Raw genomic sequence first — 19,375 nt, forward strand, 5'->3', positions numbered from 1 at the left:
TATACTTCCCTCAATCGCAGGACTCTGCAGAGAGTAGTGCTGACAGCCCAGCGCATCTGTAGATGTAAACTTCCCACTATTCAGGACATTTACAGAGACAGGTGTGTAAAAAGGACCTGAAGGATCATTGGGGACCTGAGTCACCCCAACCACAATCTGTTCCAGCTGTTACCATCTGGGAAACAGTACCACAGCATTAAAGCCAGGACCAGCAGGCTCTGAGACAGCTTCTTCCACCAGGCCATCAGACTGATTAATTCACACTGACAAAATGGTATTTCTATGTTATTTTGACTGTTCAGTTGTACTTACTATTTATTACAAATTACTATAAATTGCTCATTGCACATTTTGATGGAGACAAAATGCAAAGATTTTTACTCCTCATATATGTGAAGGATGCGAGTAATAAAAGTCAATTCAATTCAATTTATTTCAATTCAATTTAATATTAACTGGCCAGTTTCCACATAGGAGTCAATAAGAACTGAGTAAAAACACTAACTGGAACCCTGCATTATTTATTTCTTGTCGCAGTGGGGTAATAGTAAGTCTATAATTAATTTCAGTTTAATCAGAACACACCAGGAATTGAAGCTTGGTTCTTCTGAATTGTATGGCCTTGGTACATTAGAACTGGAATTGCTTTGTCACTGCCACCTACACCCCAACTTCCTTTTTCAATCTGGGGAAAGAGTTTCTGTGAAAATGTACATGCAGGTTTTTCTCCCAAATGTCCAAGCACTTAAGGTAAATGACCCCTTATTTTTAATTTGTTCACTACAGGAAATAATTTCTTTTTATGAAGCCTTACAACTCATAGACTACTTTGCATAGGGAATTCATTTGTCCCATTGTGTTTTAAGATTCTGTGAAGAGTTGTCCACTTTCCCAGTTCAAACAGTTTTCACTACTCTTTCAGGCAATACATTACAGGTTTTAATAATGCACAGTCCCAAACTGCTTTGCCTCATTTCTTCCTGGACTTTTCAAAACTTTGTTTGGGTTCTTTTAACGTTATAACTGCTTTGATCAATTCACAATATCCAATAGACAAGGGACCACAAGCAAAGTTTATTCAACATTTCTCTGCAGCTTAACACTTTATATCCCCTCATAGGCCATCAAAGATCAAAGTAAATTTATTATCAAAATACGGTACATATCTGTCACCACATACAACTCAGAGACTAATTTTCCTGGAGGCAATCACAGCAAATACAAGAAACACAATAGAATTAATGAATGACCACTGCTAACAGAAAGGATAATCAATGTGTAAAAGACAATAAACTGCAAATACAAAAAAGTAAAAAAGAAAATAATAATAATAAATAAGCAATAAATATTGAGAACATGAAATGAAGAGACTTGTAAGTGAGTCTGTAGGTTGTGGGAACAGTTTAGTGAAGTTGAGTGAAGTTATCCCCTCTGGTTCAGGAGCCTGCTGCTTGAAGAGTAATGACTGCTCTTGATCCTGGTGGTGTGGGCCCTGAGACACCTGTAATCTTCCTCCTGAGAGCAGCAAGGAGGAGAGAGTGTTGCCTGGATGGTGGGAGTCCTCGATGATGGGTGATGCATTCCTGCGACGGTACTCCATGTAGATGTGCTCAGTGGTGGGGAAGGCTTTACTGGCGATGGACTCTGCTGTATCCACCACTTTTTTGTAGGCTTTTCTGTTCAAGGGCATTGATGTTTCTATGACAGGCTGTGATGCAGCCAGACAAGATACTCTCCACTACTTATCTATAGAGGTTTGTCAAAGTTTTAGATGACATGCCAAATATTTGCAAACTTCTAAGAAAGTAGAGGTGATGCCAAGCTTTCTGAGGCCATGCTGGACCCAGGACAGATCCACGGTAATGATATCACCACGGATTTAAAGTTGCTGAACTTCCTCACCACTGATTCCCTGACGAGAACTGGCTCATGGACTTCCAGTTTCCCCCTCCTGAAGTCAATAATTAGCTGCTTAGTCTTGCTGACACTCAGTTAGAGGTTGTTGTTGTGGCACCACTCAGCCAGATTTTCACCTATATGCTGATTCGTCACCACCTTCAATTCAGCCAATGACAATGGTATTGTCAGCAAACTTAAATATGGCGTTAGAGCTGTACTCAGCCTCACAGTCATCAATATAAAGCAAGCAGAGCAGGGGGCTAAGCGCACAACCTGTGCTGATGGAAACTGTGGAGATGTTGTTGCTAATCCAAACTGACTAGGGTCTGCAAGTGAAGAAATCGAGGATCCAACTGCACAAGGAGGCATTGAGGCAAAGGTCTTGAAGCTTATTGATTAATTTTGAGGGGATAATAGCATTGAATACTGAGCTGTAGTTAATGAAGAACAAGCTGATTTATGTAACTTGGCTTTCGAGATATTCCAGGGTTGACTGAGGAGCCAAATAAAAGGCATCTATGTCGTGACAGTAGGCAGATCCAAGTCGCTTCTCAGGCAGGAGTTGATATGTTTCATCGACAACCTCTCAAAGCACTTCATCACAGTGGATGTAAGTGCTACTAGATGATAGTCATTGAGGCAGGTTATCACATTTTTTGAGGGACCAATATAATTGAAGCAGATTGGTACCTCAGACTGCTGAAGCAAATACACCAGTGAACACTACAGCCAGTTGATCAGCAGAGGTCTTTAGTACTTGGTCAGGTAGCCAGTCTGGGCCAGGTGATTTCCATTGGTTTGCCCTCATGAAGGATGCTCTCACGTCAGTCTCAGAGACCAAGATCACAGGGTTATTAGGGATATGGGAATTCCATGTTTTTGACAGTCAAAATGAGCATAAAACGCTTTGTGCTCAACTAGGAGTAAAGACTTCCTGTCAGGCGCATTGCTTGGTTTCACTTTGTAAGAAGTGATAGCATTCAAGACCTGTCAAGAGCTGTCGAGCATCTTTCAGTGAATCAAGTTTGGTCAGAAATTGCCACTTTTCATGTGAGGTGGCTTTCTGGAGACTGTACCTGGACCTTTTGTATTTTACTTGGGCGCTAGACCTGAATAATTCTGATCTGACCCTCAGCACATTGCGTATCTCATGGTATCTCATCATATCATGACTACGATTCAAATCCTAAATGGGTAGCAGTATTTTAGTTGGAAACCAGAAAGGTCCTATATACAGTATGACAAGGATAAATCCCCTTCACACTGCATCATATTTACCAACAATCTCACCAGAATAGTTCTTCTCACATTACTTTTAAATAAAATTAGACCATTGGATGGAAAGAAGGCACAGTGGTGGAAAATTTAAGTTAACTTTTGAAGATGTTCAAAGCTAAGCCCCACCTGTACATGGACAATGTTAAATGTCAAAGAGCTAAGAAATGGAAAGATTGAAGTATCATTAATATGACATTGGGAAGGAAACTTCTATCAGATATCATTTTTTCATAAATAACTTATTATAGAAATTCAGGTCCATAGCAAAGGATTAAATGGAACAGCATGAGTAGAAATTTTGATGACTATTGGAAAAAAGACTTGGGGTAATCATATATTGCTCAAACTCAGGTGGAGGTTTTGCACCCACCTGTCAAAGCTAGATCTAGTTTTACCATCATTTATGTACATGATTTGAAATTTTGTATGGAACATAATGTTGTATTGATTCTTTTGCACCTTAAAGATTTTTTTAAATTTAAAGTGTAAATAAAGTAATACCACAATGATAAGATTCATTTGTGGTGACATCATAAGAACATATAACTGCAAAATCTTTGGGACAGAGCAAACACTAGGCTGCTCATGTGTTTCACTGACTTCACTGCCACTATCGCAGTGATATCACAAACCTGGTTATAAATCTGTAGGTCGTTTACACTATAGCAGAATGCAGGAAGTCTAGGGACACATTTGTGGATGGGCAGAAGTGAGATCATTCCCATTATCCTCCTACTCATCTGGTTGTCTCCTTCAACTGGATCTACTCATCTTCGGCTAGCTCTTGCTCCAGCCCTTCCCTCACCTACTTAAACTAAGTACCTCCCCTCTCTCCAGTCCAGGCTAAGTGTCTTGACACAAAATGTTGACATGTCCATTTCCCTTCAAAGATACTGCCCTGATCCATTGAGTTCCTCCAGTGATCTAGCTAACCAAAATCTAAATTGAGTGAAAATCACTCACATCCCAAAGGTTTTAAAAATGAAGAAAAGTTTTAACAGAACAACTCTGGTTGCAAAGCCAGAAGGAAAGAATCATCAATCAGAAAATATCACCAAGAGACAGAGAATAGAAATAAGGCTATTTTGTTTACTTTAGGAATACATTTTTGCAGAGAGAGGTAGAGGCAAAGAAAATCGTACCTTTTATGGAAAGAATGGATAAATATTTACAGCTAGTGAAGATACAGGAGGGAGAAAGGCAGCAAGAAAACTTTCAGATTACTCTAAAAAAAACAGCATTATAAAGTCAGATGAATATCATTCTTGTGCTGTAAAGTTTTGAAAATCTACATATATATTTACCCTGGTTCAATTTTTGCATATTATCAGCTTATACTTAATATGATTTCAAAGCATGAGAAAGTTTTCCAGGATTGACTATAATGAGACAGTTGTGCATTTTATTAATGAACCCCACAGACTGCTGTTCAGCTGCAGAGAAAATAGTTGCTCAGGTGGCTTGTCTCCCGTTCCATAATATTTTGCTACAGGGGGCAGTGCAACCCAGGTTTCGAGCAGTAGGCTCACATAAAGATAAGTCTGCTGAAAGCCTATCAAAGCAGGAAACAGAAAAGGCTATGAATCCTCCAGGCTCCGGTTACAGGCACTGGGGAACATCAATCAATATTAAACAAAGGCTCCAAAGAGGATTTATGTCTAGGGCAGCTCTGCCATTAAAAGAAACAAATCAATTATTTTAGATAATTATTCTTTGCTCTTACTTAGGGAGAATCTGTTTAATTTTTGCACACAACCCTTCATATGTGCCTGCATTATTGGCACTAAGCACAGAATCTGCAGCAGCGTCTGCGATTGAGTATATATATTCATCCTCACAAATCAAATTCAAGTTCAAGTTTAATTGACATTCAGCCATACACATGAATATAGCCAAATTAAACAGGGTTCCTCTGGGGCCAAGGTGCAAGCCACAGCACCAATAATCACGCCCAGCACACGGCATATATAGGACATGTAATTATGATTACAGAAGAACATACAATTACAAAAAATAGCCCAAATCCCTGAGGGTCATGGGCAACACTTCTGCAAGAACAAGCCTTCAGCTGTTCTCATCCCATGTAAGTGTAGCTGCGGGCTGACTGAGTCCTACTTGTCTCCCACCCAGCGAACACTGGTGTCCAGCACTGATGGGAGGGGCAGCCCCTAACCCAGCACACACCCAGCTCTGGTTCCTCTTCTCCGGCACCTGCAAAAGGCGACCCTGAGGCACGAATGCCTGGCCCACGTAACAAGCGCAGCTCCCCTCCTGGTGTTGTGTCACCAGTGAACCAGTGGATCGGGCTTGCAGTACTCTACATTGCCGATGTCCAACAGAGCCTTGCGATCAGACAAAAAGCGCCAAGGCAATCACCTGCACCACACGTTGGACCGTGCTTCATTACTAAAAGTAATCCTTCTAACTAAATTCAGCTCTGACACCTCCTTGCCTGGGGGGGGGGGGGGGGGGCTGCAATACAGCATGCAACAAATCCAGCTCCATTGCTATCGAGCAACTCGCTGGTAGGGTAGACCGGCTGTACTTGTCCAATAGTGTCTTATAAACACAAAAAAGACATAAAGGATGAACTGCTGCACCTTTGGTTGGGCCCAGAGAGGCCACGGCATCCAAGCGCACTTCCATCTTACTGCAAAATTTACCAACAAAACAAATACGTAATTCACTTCCAGAGTCTCATCTAACTAACTAACTGACTGACTAACTAACTAAATAAATAAAAAAAATAAGCAAACTATATATACTGTAAGGTTCATGTTTTTTGATTTCTCAAGTGCCTTCAATCCCATACAGTTCTCATTGTTGGGGGCTAAAGCTCCATTCAATGCAGGTTGGCACTTCCACTGTACCCTGGATAATGGACTACCTGACTGGCAGACACAGTTTGTGCGGCTTCAGAGCTGTGTGTCAGACATGGCTATAAGCAGCACTGGGGCCCCACAGAGGACTGTATTGGCTCCCTTCCTGTTTACCCTGTATACTTTGGACTTTAGATACAATACCAAATAATGTCATCGGCACTAATTCTCTGATGGCTCAGCAATAGTCGGGTGTATGATGGGAGGATGAATACAGGGCCCTGGTGGAAGACTTTGTCAAATGGTGCAAGCTGAATCATCTGCAGCTCAACATCAGTAAGACAAAAGAGATGGTGATGGGCTTTAAGAAGACTAAGCTTGCATTGCTCCTGTTACTATTAATGGTGAGGACCTTCAAGTACCTGGGGGTGCAGCTGGATGATAAAATTGAGTGGAGCATCAATATAGAGACTGTGTACAAGAGGGCCGGAGTTGCCTCTACTTTCTGAGGAGACAGAGGTTCTTTGGAGTATGCAGGCTTCTCCTTCACATGTTCTACCAGTATGTTGTCACCAGTGCAATCTTCTGTGTGGGGTCTTGCCAACAGGCTCAATGAACCAATTAGAGAGGCTGGCTCTATCAAACTGCATATGCTGGAGATTGTGGAAGAACAAAGGACCCTACGGAAAATCCTGGCAATTCTGGACAATGTTTCTCACCCTCTGCATTTCACCTTGGCTGTACAGAGAAGCACTTTTAGTAATAGAGTAATCAACTGCGCTACTCCAAAGAGTGCTATATGAGGTTATTCTTACCCTTGGCCATTAGCCTCTTTAATGATCAACCAGGGAAGTGATGACCCCCTCCAGTTAGACTGTTTGAGGTAACTTATTTTTTATTCTTTCTTACTTCCCTTCTAGTGTTTGTACATTTGCATATCTGTGCACATGTAATGCTACTGTGACACTGCAATTTCCTTTGGGTTCAATAAAGTATCTATCTATGCTTGAAATCTGAAGTTAAATAGAAAACGATGTAAGCTTTGGAGCGCCTGTGGAAACCGTTCTAACGGTCAGATTTGCACATGCATGGCACAGGTATACACTAGATTAGGTAAGAGATGTCAGGCAATTTGTAGATACATCTCACTCACACAAATAACTCACAGATTCACCCAAACCCAGTGTGACATACTGGATCAGTTTCTGAGAAGATCAAAACTATGGGGCTGAGCACGTCTGTTCATTTTAAAGAAAGCCTTTGAACAGAATTTGGTTGTGACCTTGTCCTGACATTCTTCTGATTTTACTTTTCTTGCTGTTGCAGAAGGACCTGAGCATCTGTAAAGCCTTTTGTTACTGGATACTTGACTTTCTCATCATCAGACTTCAATCAGTGAGCACTGGTAACAAGATCACCTCTTCCCTGACCATTGACATATCTCAAGGCTACATGCTTAGCCCCCTCCTCTATTTTCTACACAAACATGACTGTGTGGCTAAGCACAGCCATAAAGCCATACTGAAGTTTGCTGATGACACTACTGTTCTTGGATGAATCACGGGTGTTAATGAGTTAGCAGACAGGAGTGAAACTGGACATTAAGTGGTGCTGCAACAGAAACCTCTTGTTCCAAATCAGAAAAAATAAGTAGCCGATTGTTGACTGCAGGAATGGGAAGGAGGACGAACGTGTGCTAGTTTACATTGGGGGATTGGCAGGGGAGAGAATCACGAACTTTAAATTCATGAATATTAACATATGAAGTGACTTGCCCTTGGCCCAGCATATAGATACAATCACAAGGAGGACACATAGGCATTTTTACTGTCTTAAGCGGTTAAGGAGATTGAACTTGTCACCAAACACTAACAAACTCCTATAGATGTACTGTAGAAAGAATCCTGACTGGCTGCTTCACGATCCAATGTATTGCAATTCCAATGTGCAGGAACCTGAAGACAGTAGTGGACTCTGCCCAATAACAAATAACTTGCAGGCTGAGTCGGTGGTAAAGAAGGCAAATGCAATATTAACATAAATTTCCAGAGGACTAGAATATAAAAGTAAGGACATAATGCTATGGCTTTATATGGCAATGGTCAGACTGCACATGCAGTATTGTGAGCATCTTAGGGCCCCTTATTTAAGAAAGGACGTATTGTCATTGGAGAGGGTTCAGAGGAGACTCACGAGAATGATCTTGGGAATGAAAGGGTTAACATACGAGGAGTGTTTGATGGCTCTGTGCCTGTACTCGCCGGACTTTATAAAGGGGGGGGGGTATTACTGAAACCCATTGAACACCGAAAGGCCGTGGAAAGGATATTTCCTATTGTGGGAGATTTTAGGACCAGAGGGGACAGCCTCAGAATAGAAGGATATCCCTTTAGTCAGAAGGTGGTGAATCTGTGGAATTCATTGCCATAGACAGTTGTGAAGGTCAAGTGGGTATATTTAAAGTGGAGGTTGATAAGTTCTTGATTAGTCAGAGCATCAAAGGTTATAGGAGAAGGCAGGAGACCAGGGGTTGAGAGAAATAATAAATTAGCCAAGATGGAAGGTGGAGCAGGCCGAATGGGCCGAAAGCCCTAATTCAGCTCCTGTATCTTATGTTCTAATACATCATAGGGACATTCCTACCCATCATCAGTAATATCTACAGGGGGCACTGCCTCAAGAAGGCAGCACCCACCATCAGGACATGCCATCTTCTTACAGCTACCATCAGGCAGGAAATACAGAAGCCTGAATTATTATATTCCCAGTTTCAAGAACAGCTATTTCCCTGCAACCATTCAGTTCTTAAACCAATCAGCTAAAACATAATGACTACAATTCTGCAGAACTACGACCATGTTCTTTCTTGTAAAAATGATGTTTAATTGATGCTTTTATTGTGAATACTCCTTACGTGACTCCGTGTACCTATGATAGTAAGTTATTCATTGCACCTGTGCATATATATGTATTTGTGCAAAAATACAATAAGCGCAACATTGACTTACATTTTGTAATCCATATTTTCTGCTCTCATGCTTGATTCAGGTCAATTAAAAAAATCCCCTGTGCTCACAAAAAAGTTGTGGTTTAATTCTTAACAGTTTTCAAAGAAGCTACTGCTATATTCTTAAAAGGCTGTTACTTTTAGCCTTTGCTTTAAAAAGTTAGCTTGCAGAAGTGTAATATTTATTATGAGTATTTTGGGGTGACCTTATAAAATTATGATGGGCTCAGATTAGGTCACTGTCTTTTTCCCAGATAGGGGAGTCTAAAAATAGAGGACATAGAATTAAGTTGAGAGGGGAATGATATAAAGAGTTAAGGTTTTCACATAGAGTGTGGTGGGTCTCGGGAATGAACTATCAGAGGAATTGGTAGAGTTGGGTATGATTGAAACATTTAAAAGATATTTGGTCAGGTACATGCACGGGTAAATTTTGGAGGAACTGGAGTCAAATGCAGGCAAGTGAAACTAGCTCATGTATGCAACCTTGTTGGTATGGATAAATTGGGCCAAGGGCCCTGTTTCTGTGTTGTATTTAACAGCACAGTGACAGAACAGTATCAACAACTACAAAACTCAGTTCAATGCCGATAAATTTGTCTGTTTCCAGTATTATCATCAACTTCATCAACAAAAGGCAGGTATATTTTTCCAGCTTTCAATAAATCCAAATCACAAATATACGTATATCCTCCTTCCTGTTAAATCAGTACTACTTACCGTAGATTCCGGATTTTAAGCCGCTACTTTTTTCCCACATTTTGAACAGCTTTGAACTTTGCGGCCTTTAATATGGAGCGGCTAATGCATTATTTTTTTTCATGCCGCCTCGTAAACATTTTGCCTTGTAACAGTAGACCAATAAAATTGATGAGTAGTTCACAGAGGTCCAATGAAATTGTACGATAAATCAAGCGCACTTTCACAATTAAATTATTGTAAATCAGTCATTTGTACTCACCCTCATCAACATGGAAAACACTCGAAGCATTGTGCTGCCTTATGGCAGTTATTTAGTTTATAATATTTTCGCTTAGTAATTCATTTTCTAGTTAAAGTTAGAAGAGTTTTAACTATATTTGTTTTCTGTACTACATCGCGGGATGCTATGACATCACACCCGGTTTCGCCGTGTCTTGTGGGAAAAATGCCGTTTGCGATAAACGGAAAGGAGGGGGTCGAGCGGCGGAGCGAAAACGCTGCTTTTAAGTTAAAGGCGATCAATAACTTTTCCTGGTAGGCTGCAGTATATATATTTTTTACCAGTCGTTAGGAGATATTGGAATGTTGTTCAGTAAAGAAGTATACGCAACATATATTTAAAAGTAGCCGCGTTACGGGCACAGTTCGAAAAAAAGCATTTGCAATATGTATTTGTTTTTGTTACCATATGGATTTAATTAAAAGTTAAAAAATCCTCACGTGTAATATCTTTCTGTGTAAATATCTCATATTACAACGTGGGACACCTGCGGCCGAAAATCCGGTGCGGCCTTTACAAGTAAAAAATTGATTTTATTTCTAAAATTAGAGCCAGCGGCTTTTAATCAGGTGCCCTCTGTAGTCCGGAATCTACGGTACTTATTCGCGATTATTCTCCCCATTCATTATCAATAAAAATAATCCTCAGTACCTAGGCCATGCTCTTTTCTGGCTGCTGCCATCAGGAAGAAGGTACATGATCCTCCGGACTCACACCACCCCTCAACCATCAGGCTCTTTAACAAAAGAGAATAACTACACCCATTCTATTTCTGGTGTTTGCACAACCAATGATCTCACTTTAAGGACTCTTTTTTTGTTATTTCATGCTCTCATTATCTATTGCTATTTATTTATATTTGCATTTGCATGGTTTGTTGTCTTCTATGCTCTTGTTCTTTCATTGATCTTGTTTACAGTTACTGTTCTATAGACTTGCTGAGTATGCCCGTGGGAAAAAGATCCTCAAGGTTGTATGTGGTGATATGTATGTACGATGATAATGAATTTTGCTTTAAACTTTTTGTAGTATTCTGCTCATTCATTATCATCATGATGCTTCACACTTCTAAAACCTTTCTATCCTTTGAATGAATCCAAAGGTTGGTGAATGTGAGGGGACTGTCTTACATCCCTCATACTTGATGTCAGTAATGAAAGTAAACAGACTCTAAACATACAAAGCATGGAACGTGTGAGACCGTGCACCGAATTCTTCACAGCTGCAGAAACAACTTGGACCTGTCTGTTTTCTGGCTGTTAGGCAGTTTGAAAGTGTTTGTCTTTATGTTTGTGGATGAGAGAGGAAGAGAAGCAGAAGATTTATTTTCCAAGATTACAGTTTTTCTATGTTTTTTTTAAACCACGGGTGCACAAATGGTTTCGATGCCATCATGAGAACTCATTTACATCTCATTTTTCAACAAACTGAAGCTGGAGTGTTATATCAAATCATCACCATATCTGACTGAAAATTTGAAAATGGGTGTAAATAGGAAACACTTCGACATTTGTTAGAATGCTTCAATAAAATCAATTAATTCAATGGTACTTAAAGTCTACTCTTTAGAAGAAAGGAGTGTGTAGTATAATTACATCAAATGGGAAGAAAATATGCACCATGGTCTATAAATTCAATAACATGGCTCAAAGTTTTTGTGCCTACTTTATTTATTAAAAGCCTGATTGGGTAATTGGTGTACTATCAGAAAATTACGCCAAGATGTAGATAACATGCATGTGACTCCAGATACCCTCTCTGACTGTCTCTACCCAATAGTCTCTGTACCCCCATCTTTCCTCTAACCTCTTGATCATCTCAGCACCAATAATTTCCCCATAAACTCCACAACAGCTGGTGCTAACAGACAAAAGGCCCTTGTGCATTTAAGGAGTATATGATAAACAGGAGTTTCTAGAGTTGCTGGAAATCCAGAGTAACACACACAAAATGCTGGAGGAAAATAGCAGGTTCAGGCAGCATCTATGGAAATGAATAAACAGTTGACATTTTGGGCTGAGACCCTTCTTCAGGACTGGAAAGGAAGGGGGAAAATGTTAGAATAAGATGGTTGGGGGAGGGAAAGGAGCACAAGCTAATAGGGTTGAAGTAAGAAGCTGGGAGGTGATAGGTGGAAAAGGTAAAGGGATGGAGAAGAATGAATCTGATAGGAGAGAAGAGTGGACCATGGGAGAAAGGGAAGGAGGAGAGGAACCAGGGAGAGGTGATTGGTAAGTGAGGAGAAGAGAGGAGGTAAGGGAGGCAGAGTTGGGAATTGAAGAAGAAGGGAGGGGAAGGGGGAAAAATTACCAGAAGCTGGAGACATTGATGCTCATGCCATCAGCTTGGAGGCTATCCAGACAAAAGGATGAGGTGCTGTTCCTCCATCCTGAGAGTGGTCTCACTGTGGCAATATGGGAAGCCATGGATCAATGTGTCAGAATGGGAATGGAGATTGGAATTCAAATGATTGTTCTCCGGGAAATCCTGCTTTTTGCAAATGGAGCGAAGGTGCTCGACAAGTGATTTCCCCCAATCCATGTTGGGTCTCACCAACGTAAACCTGCATCAGGAGCACTGGATAAGGTAGACAGCTACCAACCGTACAGTTCCCTTACCTCGCACTGCTCATTTCTACCTCCTAGTCATGATTCACAAACTTGACTGTCCAGGTAGGTCCTTGTTTCTATCTGCTTCTGCTCCACTGATCTCATGTCTGCATACCTTGACTCCATTTTATCCCCTTTGGTTCAGTCCCTTCCCATTTACAATTGTGACATTTCACTTGCTCTCAATCTCCTCAATAGTTTTCAATTCCCTGGCTCTGACTGCCTCATTTTCACCATGGATATCCAGTCACTATATGCATCTATCCCCATCATGAAGGCCTTAAAGCTCTCTGTTTCTTTCTTGATAACAGACCTGACCAGTTCCCATCCACCACCATCCTCTTATGCCTGGCAGAACTGACCCTCACACCCAACAGCTTCTCTTTCAGCTCCTCCCACTTTCTCTAGACTCAAACTGTAGCCACAGGCATCCGCATGGGCCCCAGCTCTGCCTACCTTTTTGTTGGCTATGGGAACAGTCCATGTTCCAAGACTCCCCTGGTAATGCTCCTCAACTCTTCCTGCACTACATTGCCAACTGCATTGATGCTGTTTCATGCACCCATGCTAAGATTGTCAATTTCATCAACTTTGTCTCCAATTTCCAGCCTGCCTTTAAATTAACGTGGTCCATTTCTGACATCTCTCTCCCCTCCCTCAATCTCTCTGTCTCCATCTAAGGGGACAGACTGTCTATCAACATCTTTTATAAACCTACTGACTCCCAGGGCTACCTTGCCTATACCACTTCCCATTCTGTCTTCTGTGAAAATCCCATTCCCTTTTCTCAGTTCTTGTCACCGCTGCATCCGTTCACAGGATAAGGCTTTCAATTCCAGGACCTAAGAGATTTCCTTCAAAGAACGGGGTTTCCCTTCTTCCTCATTGATGCTGCCCTCACCCGTACCTCCTCCATTTCCTAGGCATTTGCCATCACCCCCACTTTTCCACCCCCTGAACAGGAATAGAGTGCCTCTTGTCCTCACCTACCGCCTCATGAGCCTCTGCATTCAGCTCATTATTCTTTGCAACTTCTGCTACTCTCCCCCCCGCTCTCCACAGTGATCGTCCCTCCTCACTAATCTCCCTCCCTGCAAGTGGAAGAAATGCTACACTTGCTCACTCACCTCCATTCAGGGCCTCAAACAGTCTTTTCAGATGAGGCTACACTACACCTGCGTCTACTGTATCCAGTGCTCCCAATGCTGCTTCCTCTACTTCGGTGAGCTGTGATGTAGATTGGGAGACTGCTTTGCCCAGCACCATCGCTCCATCCACAAAAAGCGGAATTTCCTGGAGGCCAACCATTTTAATTCCAATTCCGTTCCAACATTTTGGTTCATTGCCTCCTCCATTACCATGGGGTTGAAGGAGCAACACCTCATATTCAATCTGGCTGGCCTCAGACCAGATGGCATGAACATCAATTCCTCCAATTTCAGGTAAATTTTTCTTCTCGCCCTTCCCCCTTCTTCAATCCATCACTCTGGCCCCCCTCTTACCTCTTCTCATTTATCTATCACCTCTTCCAGTGCCTCTCCTCCTTCACTTTCTCCCATGTTCCATTCTCCTTTGATATCCAATTCCTTCTTCTCCAGCCCTTTATCTTTTCCACCTGTCACCTCCCAGCTTCTTACTTTGTCACCTCGCCCACCCACCTGGCTTCACCTATTGTCCTCTAGCATCTACTCCTTTCCCTTCCCCCAGCTTCTTATTCTGGCCTAGTTTCTTACTCATCCACACTCATTCACTTGGCTTCACCTATCACCTTCTAGCTTGTACTCCTTCCTCTCCCTCCCCCTCCGCCTTAGTCTAACGGCTTCCCCAGTTCTTTCTAGTCCTGATGTAGGGTCTCCCCCTGAAAAGCTGACTCTTTATTCATTTCCACAGATGCTGCCTGACCTGCTGAGTTCCTCTGGCATTTGTGTATGTTGCTCAGGTGTACATCCCTGTTTTATTAGCTATCCTGATCTTACCCACAGTAAATTTTCAGCGAAGCCTTGCACTGAACAGCCATGGCACTTTCAGATAGCATGGGAATTCACTGGGCATTGACACCAGCATTGGGGAAGGATGGAACTGTTTTCATGGGACAGGCTCCACCTGAACCATGCGAGGACCAGGATCCTGATGAGTCACATAACTATGACTGCGGGTAAGGCTTGAATCTAAATAGCACAGGAGTGAATTCAGCAGATTGGAAAAGAATGCATAAAGTAAAAGAGAAGGAGAGTGAAGTCTCCAGTAAGTCAAGAAGTTTAGAAATGGATAAGAATTTAATTTCATCCAACCTGGAGACCAATTTAAAGAGGGGCAGCCAATGCAGGACTTAAGCTGTTATATTTGAATGCCTTCTCCAAGGATCATCACCATGTTGTGATGGAGAGGCTTATGATTTCCTGTGATCTTGAGAGCGATGCTGTCCGTAGTTTAGCAATCTGGTGCTTAGCTCCTGGCAGGATCACCTATGAAGGTTCCCCAGTTGTGTTGCGTTCCAATCTGACCCTTATCTGACAAGAACCATGTGGTGGCTGCTCTTGCATCAGCCTCCCCACATTAAACAAAGTCACGCACAGGCATTCTCCATTAAGGGAATCCATCCTAATTCCCGAATTAATATGTGGATCCCAGATCAGCTTCTGCAGCCGCTTGAAGACCCACCAATTGACCACCCCTTAGGAGAACATCATACTCAACTCATGTGATCGCACTACTACTGTACTTGAACGCACTCGGTATACAAAACAAGATGAGCTTACAGCACAGATGGAAATTGGCAGCTGTAGACATCACAGTGTTGTGGCTGAAGAAGATTACAGCTGGGAGCTAAATATCCAAGGATACACATCCTTTCAAAAAGACAGGTGGAGGGATGAGGGGTGATGGAGGGCAGAGGTGTGGAGTAACTTCGATGAGCAGAGTTAAGAAACTGCAAGGTTCAAAACGCGTGATGGGAGTTATTTACAAGGTCTCCAAATAGTGATGTTGGGTAAATATTACAACAGGAGATAGAAAAGGCACGTAAGCAAGGCAGTGTTATGGTAATCATGGGGATCTTCTAAATGCTGGCATACTGGGGATATCAGTTTGCTGTTGGATCCCAAATGAAAGAAGTTGCAAAATGCCTACAAAATGGCTTTTTAGAGCAGCTTGTGATTGAGCCCACTGGGGAAAAGGCAGTTCTGGATTTGGAGTAGTGCAATGAACCAGATTTGATTTGGGAGTTTAAGGTAAAGGAATCCTTTGGAGGTAGTGATGATAATATGATAGAATTCACCGTGTAGTTTGACAGAGAGAAACTAAAACCGGATGTTTCATTGTTACAGTTGAATGAAGCTGGCTACAGAGGATTTGATATCCTAACAGGGATGATGGCTGAGCAGCAATTTCAGGAGTTTCTGGGGTAATTTGGTAGATGCTGGGTAGGTTCACCACAAAAAAGAATTCTAAAGGGATGATGAGGCAACTATAGCTGATGAGGGAAGTGAAAGACAGTGTAAAAGCAAATGAGAGGACATACAATATTACAAAAAATAGTGGGAAGCTAGAGGATTGGGAAGTTTTTAAAAACCAATGCAAGGAAACTAAAAAGCAATAAGGAGAGAAAAGATGAAATATGAAAGTAACCTGGCCAACAATCCAATAATATAAAAGAAGATAGCAAAAGGTTATTCAGATTTATAAAGAGTAAAAGACAGACAAGGGTTGACATCAGACCACTGGAAAATGATGCCAGAGAAGCTGTAATGGAGGACAGAGAAATGGCAGAAAACTGAATAAATATTTTGCGTCAGGCTTCCCTGTGTAAGACACCAGCAACATGCCTGAAATTTGAGAGTCAGAGTGGCAGAAGTGAGTGTAGTTGCAATTATTAAGTAAAAGATACTCAGGAAGCTGAAATCTCCTGGTGAAAGTGGATAAATCACCTGGACTGGATGGATAACACTACAGGGTTCTGAAAGAGATTATGGAAGCATTGGTAGTAATCTTTTAAGAATCCACTAGAGTCAGGAATGGTTACAGGGGACTGGACCATCACAGTTGTCATTACACTCTTAAGAAAGAGGGAGGCAAAAGACAAGAATGTTTAGGCAGTTAGTCTGACTTCAGTGATTGGTAAGATTTTAGAGTAAATTATTAGAATTGAGGTTTTAGAGTACATGGAAGCACATGATAAAATAGGTTAAAGTCAGTGTGTTTTTTGTAAGGGGGAATAATACCTGACACATCTGTTGGGTTTTTTTTTTGGAGAAAATAACAGAAAGATAGACAAATGAGAGTCAGTGGATGCCATTTAGTTGGATTTTTAGAAGGCCTTTTTCAAGGTCCTACATGAGGGTACTAACATAGGAACATATGGTGTTACCAGAAAGATAATAGCATGGATAGAAAAAGGCAAATAGTAGGAATACAATGGGCCTTTTCTAGTTAGTGGCTGGTGATGAATGGTTTTTCTCAGGGGTTGGTGTTGGTCCACTACTTCTCACTTTCTATGGTAATCATCTGGATGATAAAATTGATAGATATGTGGCCAAGTTTACGAATGACACAGAGATAGACCACAAGATATAAGAGCAGAATTAAGTCAATTGTCCCATTGAGTCAGCACTGCCATTTCATCTTGGCTGGTCCAACTTTTCTCTCAGCTCCAATCTCTTGCCTTCTTCCCATAAACCTTATACCCTCACTATTCAAGAATCTATCAACCTCTGCCTTAAATATACATAAAGACTTGGCCTCCACAGCTGCCTATGGCAAAGAATTCCATAGATTCACCACTTTCTGGCTTAAGAAATTCCTCCTCATCTCTGTTCTAAAAGGACATCCCTCTATTCTGAGGCTGTGTCCTCTGGTCTTAGACTCTCCCACCATAGGAAACATCCTCTCCACTTCCACTCTATCAAGGTCTTTCACCATTTGATAGGTTTCAACGAGGTCACCCCTCATTCTTCTGAATTCTAGTGAATACAGGCCCAGAGCCATCAAATGCTCGTCATATGACAAACCATTCAATCCTGGAATCATTTTCATGAAACTCTTTTGAACCCTCTCCAGTTTCAGCACATCCTTTCTAAGATAAGGAGCTCAAAGCTGCTCATAATACTCCAAGCGAGGCCTCACTAATGGTTTATAAAGTCTCACCGGTGCTTTATATAGGTGAAGGAGCAGCTAGTGCTGAGGAAACAGGGAGTCTGCAGACAGATTTGGAGGAGGAATTTCTTCGGTGGTGAATTTGTGGAATTCATTGCCACAGGCAATGGTGGAGATCAAGCCATTGGGTATATTTAAAGTGGAGGTTGATGGGTTCTTTATTAGTAAGGACTTCAAAGGTTACGAGAGAAGGCAGGAGAATGGGGTTGAGCTGGAAAAAGTATCTGGCCGGGATCAAAGGGTAGAGCAGACTAGATAGGCCTAAAGACCTAACTCTACTCCTTGGTGTTGTGGTTTTAACGTGCCTTCGGTATAATTTCCAGGCAATTTTGTTGTAGTGTGAATCACAGAAGTGAAAGAACTAATATATTGGCAGCAAGGGTAATAGAAGAGAATTACAGATTTTGTATGTTATTTTTCAAATAATCTAATCATTGTATATTTTTAAGTGTCTATTCTATTTTTGCTTGTGCCATATTAAGCTGCAGTCCAAGTACACAAGATAATAAAAACATTCTTACTTCTGACAGTCACCACATTCAATAAATCCATTGGTTTCTTTGATCGTGGAATCATACACAAATGTGGGGTACTCCGTGTTGCAGGGCTGAAAGACTTCCAATTTCCGATGCTTGTGACCTGTGATAGTTAAAGCAGCATAAACTACCAGATGAAATTACGATCAAGATATTTTAAAAGTCAAATGTGGTTGGAAATTCAGAGGAACCAATGTTTACAGTCATTCATGGGTGTGTTTGGACAATGAGTATTATCAGCAGGTCATAGGTCAAATACTAATGGACGAAGCAGAATTGAGGAGTTCAGTAATAGACGAGGAAGAGAGTGGGGAAAGGGAATATTAGAGATAATGGACCTAACTTTAGACTCAGTTGCAGGGCTGGCAAAGTAGTTGGTGAACCGGAGATGTGGTAGGGCATTTAGATAGAAGTGGGAGGAGGGAGGATCATGGGTCAGTAAAGAAGGAAAGTTCTTAACCCTGGAGGAAACAGTTGTATTTCATCTCCACAAATGTATTATAAACATACTTTGTGGATCTGGCTCTTCCCTTCTCCTTTCACAAGCTGAATTTCACTAAATTTGGGAAACCAAGCTTTTGCGTGCTCATCACTTGCTTGGATGAGTGTAGTTTCAACAACACACAAGAAGCTCAAGACCATGCAGGACATGGCAACACTCTTCTTGATGGGCACTCCATCAACTACCATTCACTCACTCCACTCTTGATGCACAGTAGCATTAGTTTGTACCACCTACAGGATGTACTGCAGCAACTCACTAAGACTCCTTAGACAACACCTTACAAACCTGCGACCTCTACCAGTTAGAAGGACAAGGCCAGCAAAAGATTAGTACACTACCAGAAGTTGCTTCCACGCCGTGCAACGTTCTGATCTTGAAATATCGCAAGTTCCTTCATCGTTGCTGATTCACAACCCTGGAGCTCTCGCTGACAGCATTGTGGGTATATCCACACTCAATACTGCAGCAGTTCAGATAAGCAACTCAGCATCACATTATGGGCATGGGCAACTAAGTGTTGATTCAGTCTACAAAGCCCTCATCCCATGAATCAATTAAAAATGGCAACATTCTTAAAAGCTTTTTCTAA

At 41.6% G+C, this 19,375-nt stretch overlaps 1 protein-coding gene across 4 annotated transcripts in view; it reads right to left on the reverse strand.

Moving 5' to 3' along the window:
• cacna2d4a (calcium channel, voltage-dependent, alpha 2/delta subunit 4a) overlaps positions 1-19,375 on the reverse strand; it is a 370,881-nt gene that overhangs the window by 47,722 nt on the left and 303,784 nt on the right. For all 4 annotated transcript variants that reach the window (XR_012100619.1, XM_073059275.1, XM_073059274.1 and 1 more), the window contains one exon: positions 18,267-18,384. Coding sequence is in view for 3 of the 4 variants with exons in the window: in XM_073059275.1 (XP_072915376.1) it covers positions 18,267-18,384 (118 nt within the window). In the remaining variant the exon portion in view is untranslated. The remainder of the gene's footprint in view (positions 1-18,266; positions 18,385-19,375) is intronic.

The sequence above is a fragment of the Hemitrygon akajei genome, chromosome 10 (genome assembly GCF_048418815.1).
Source record: "Hemitrygon akajei chromosome 10, sHemAka1.3, whole genome shotgun sequence".
In the NCBI taxonomy this organism is placed as follows: Eukaryota; Metazoa; Chordata; class Chondrichthyes; order Myliobatiformes; family Dasyatidae; genus Hemitrygon; species Hemitrygon akajei.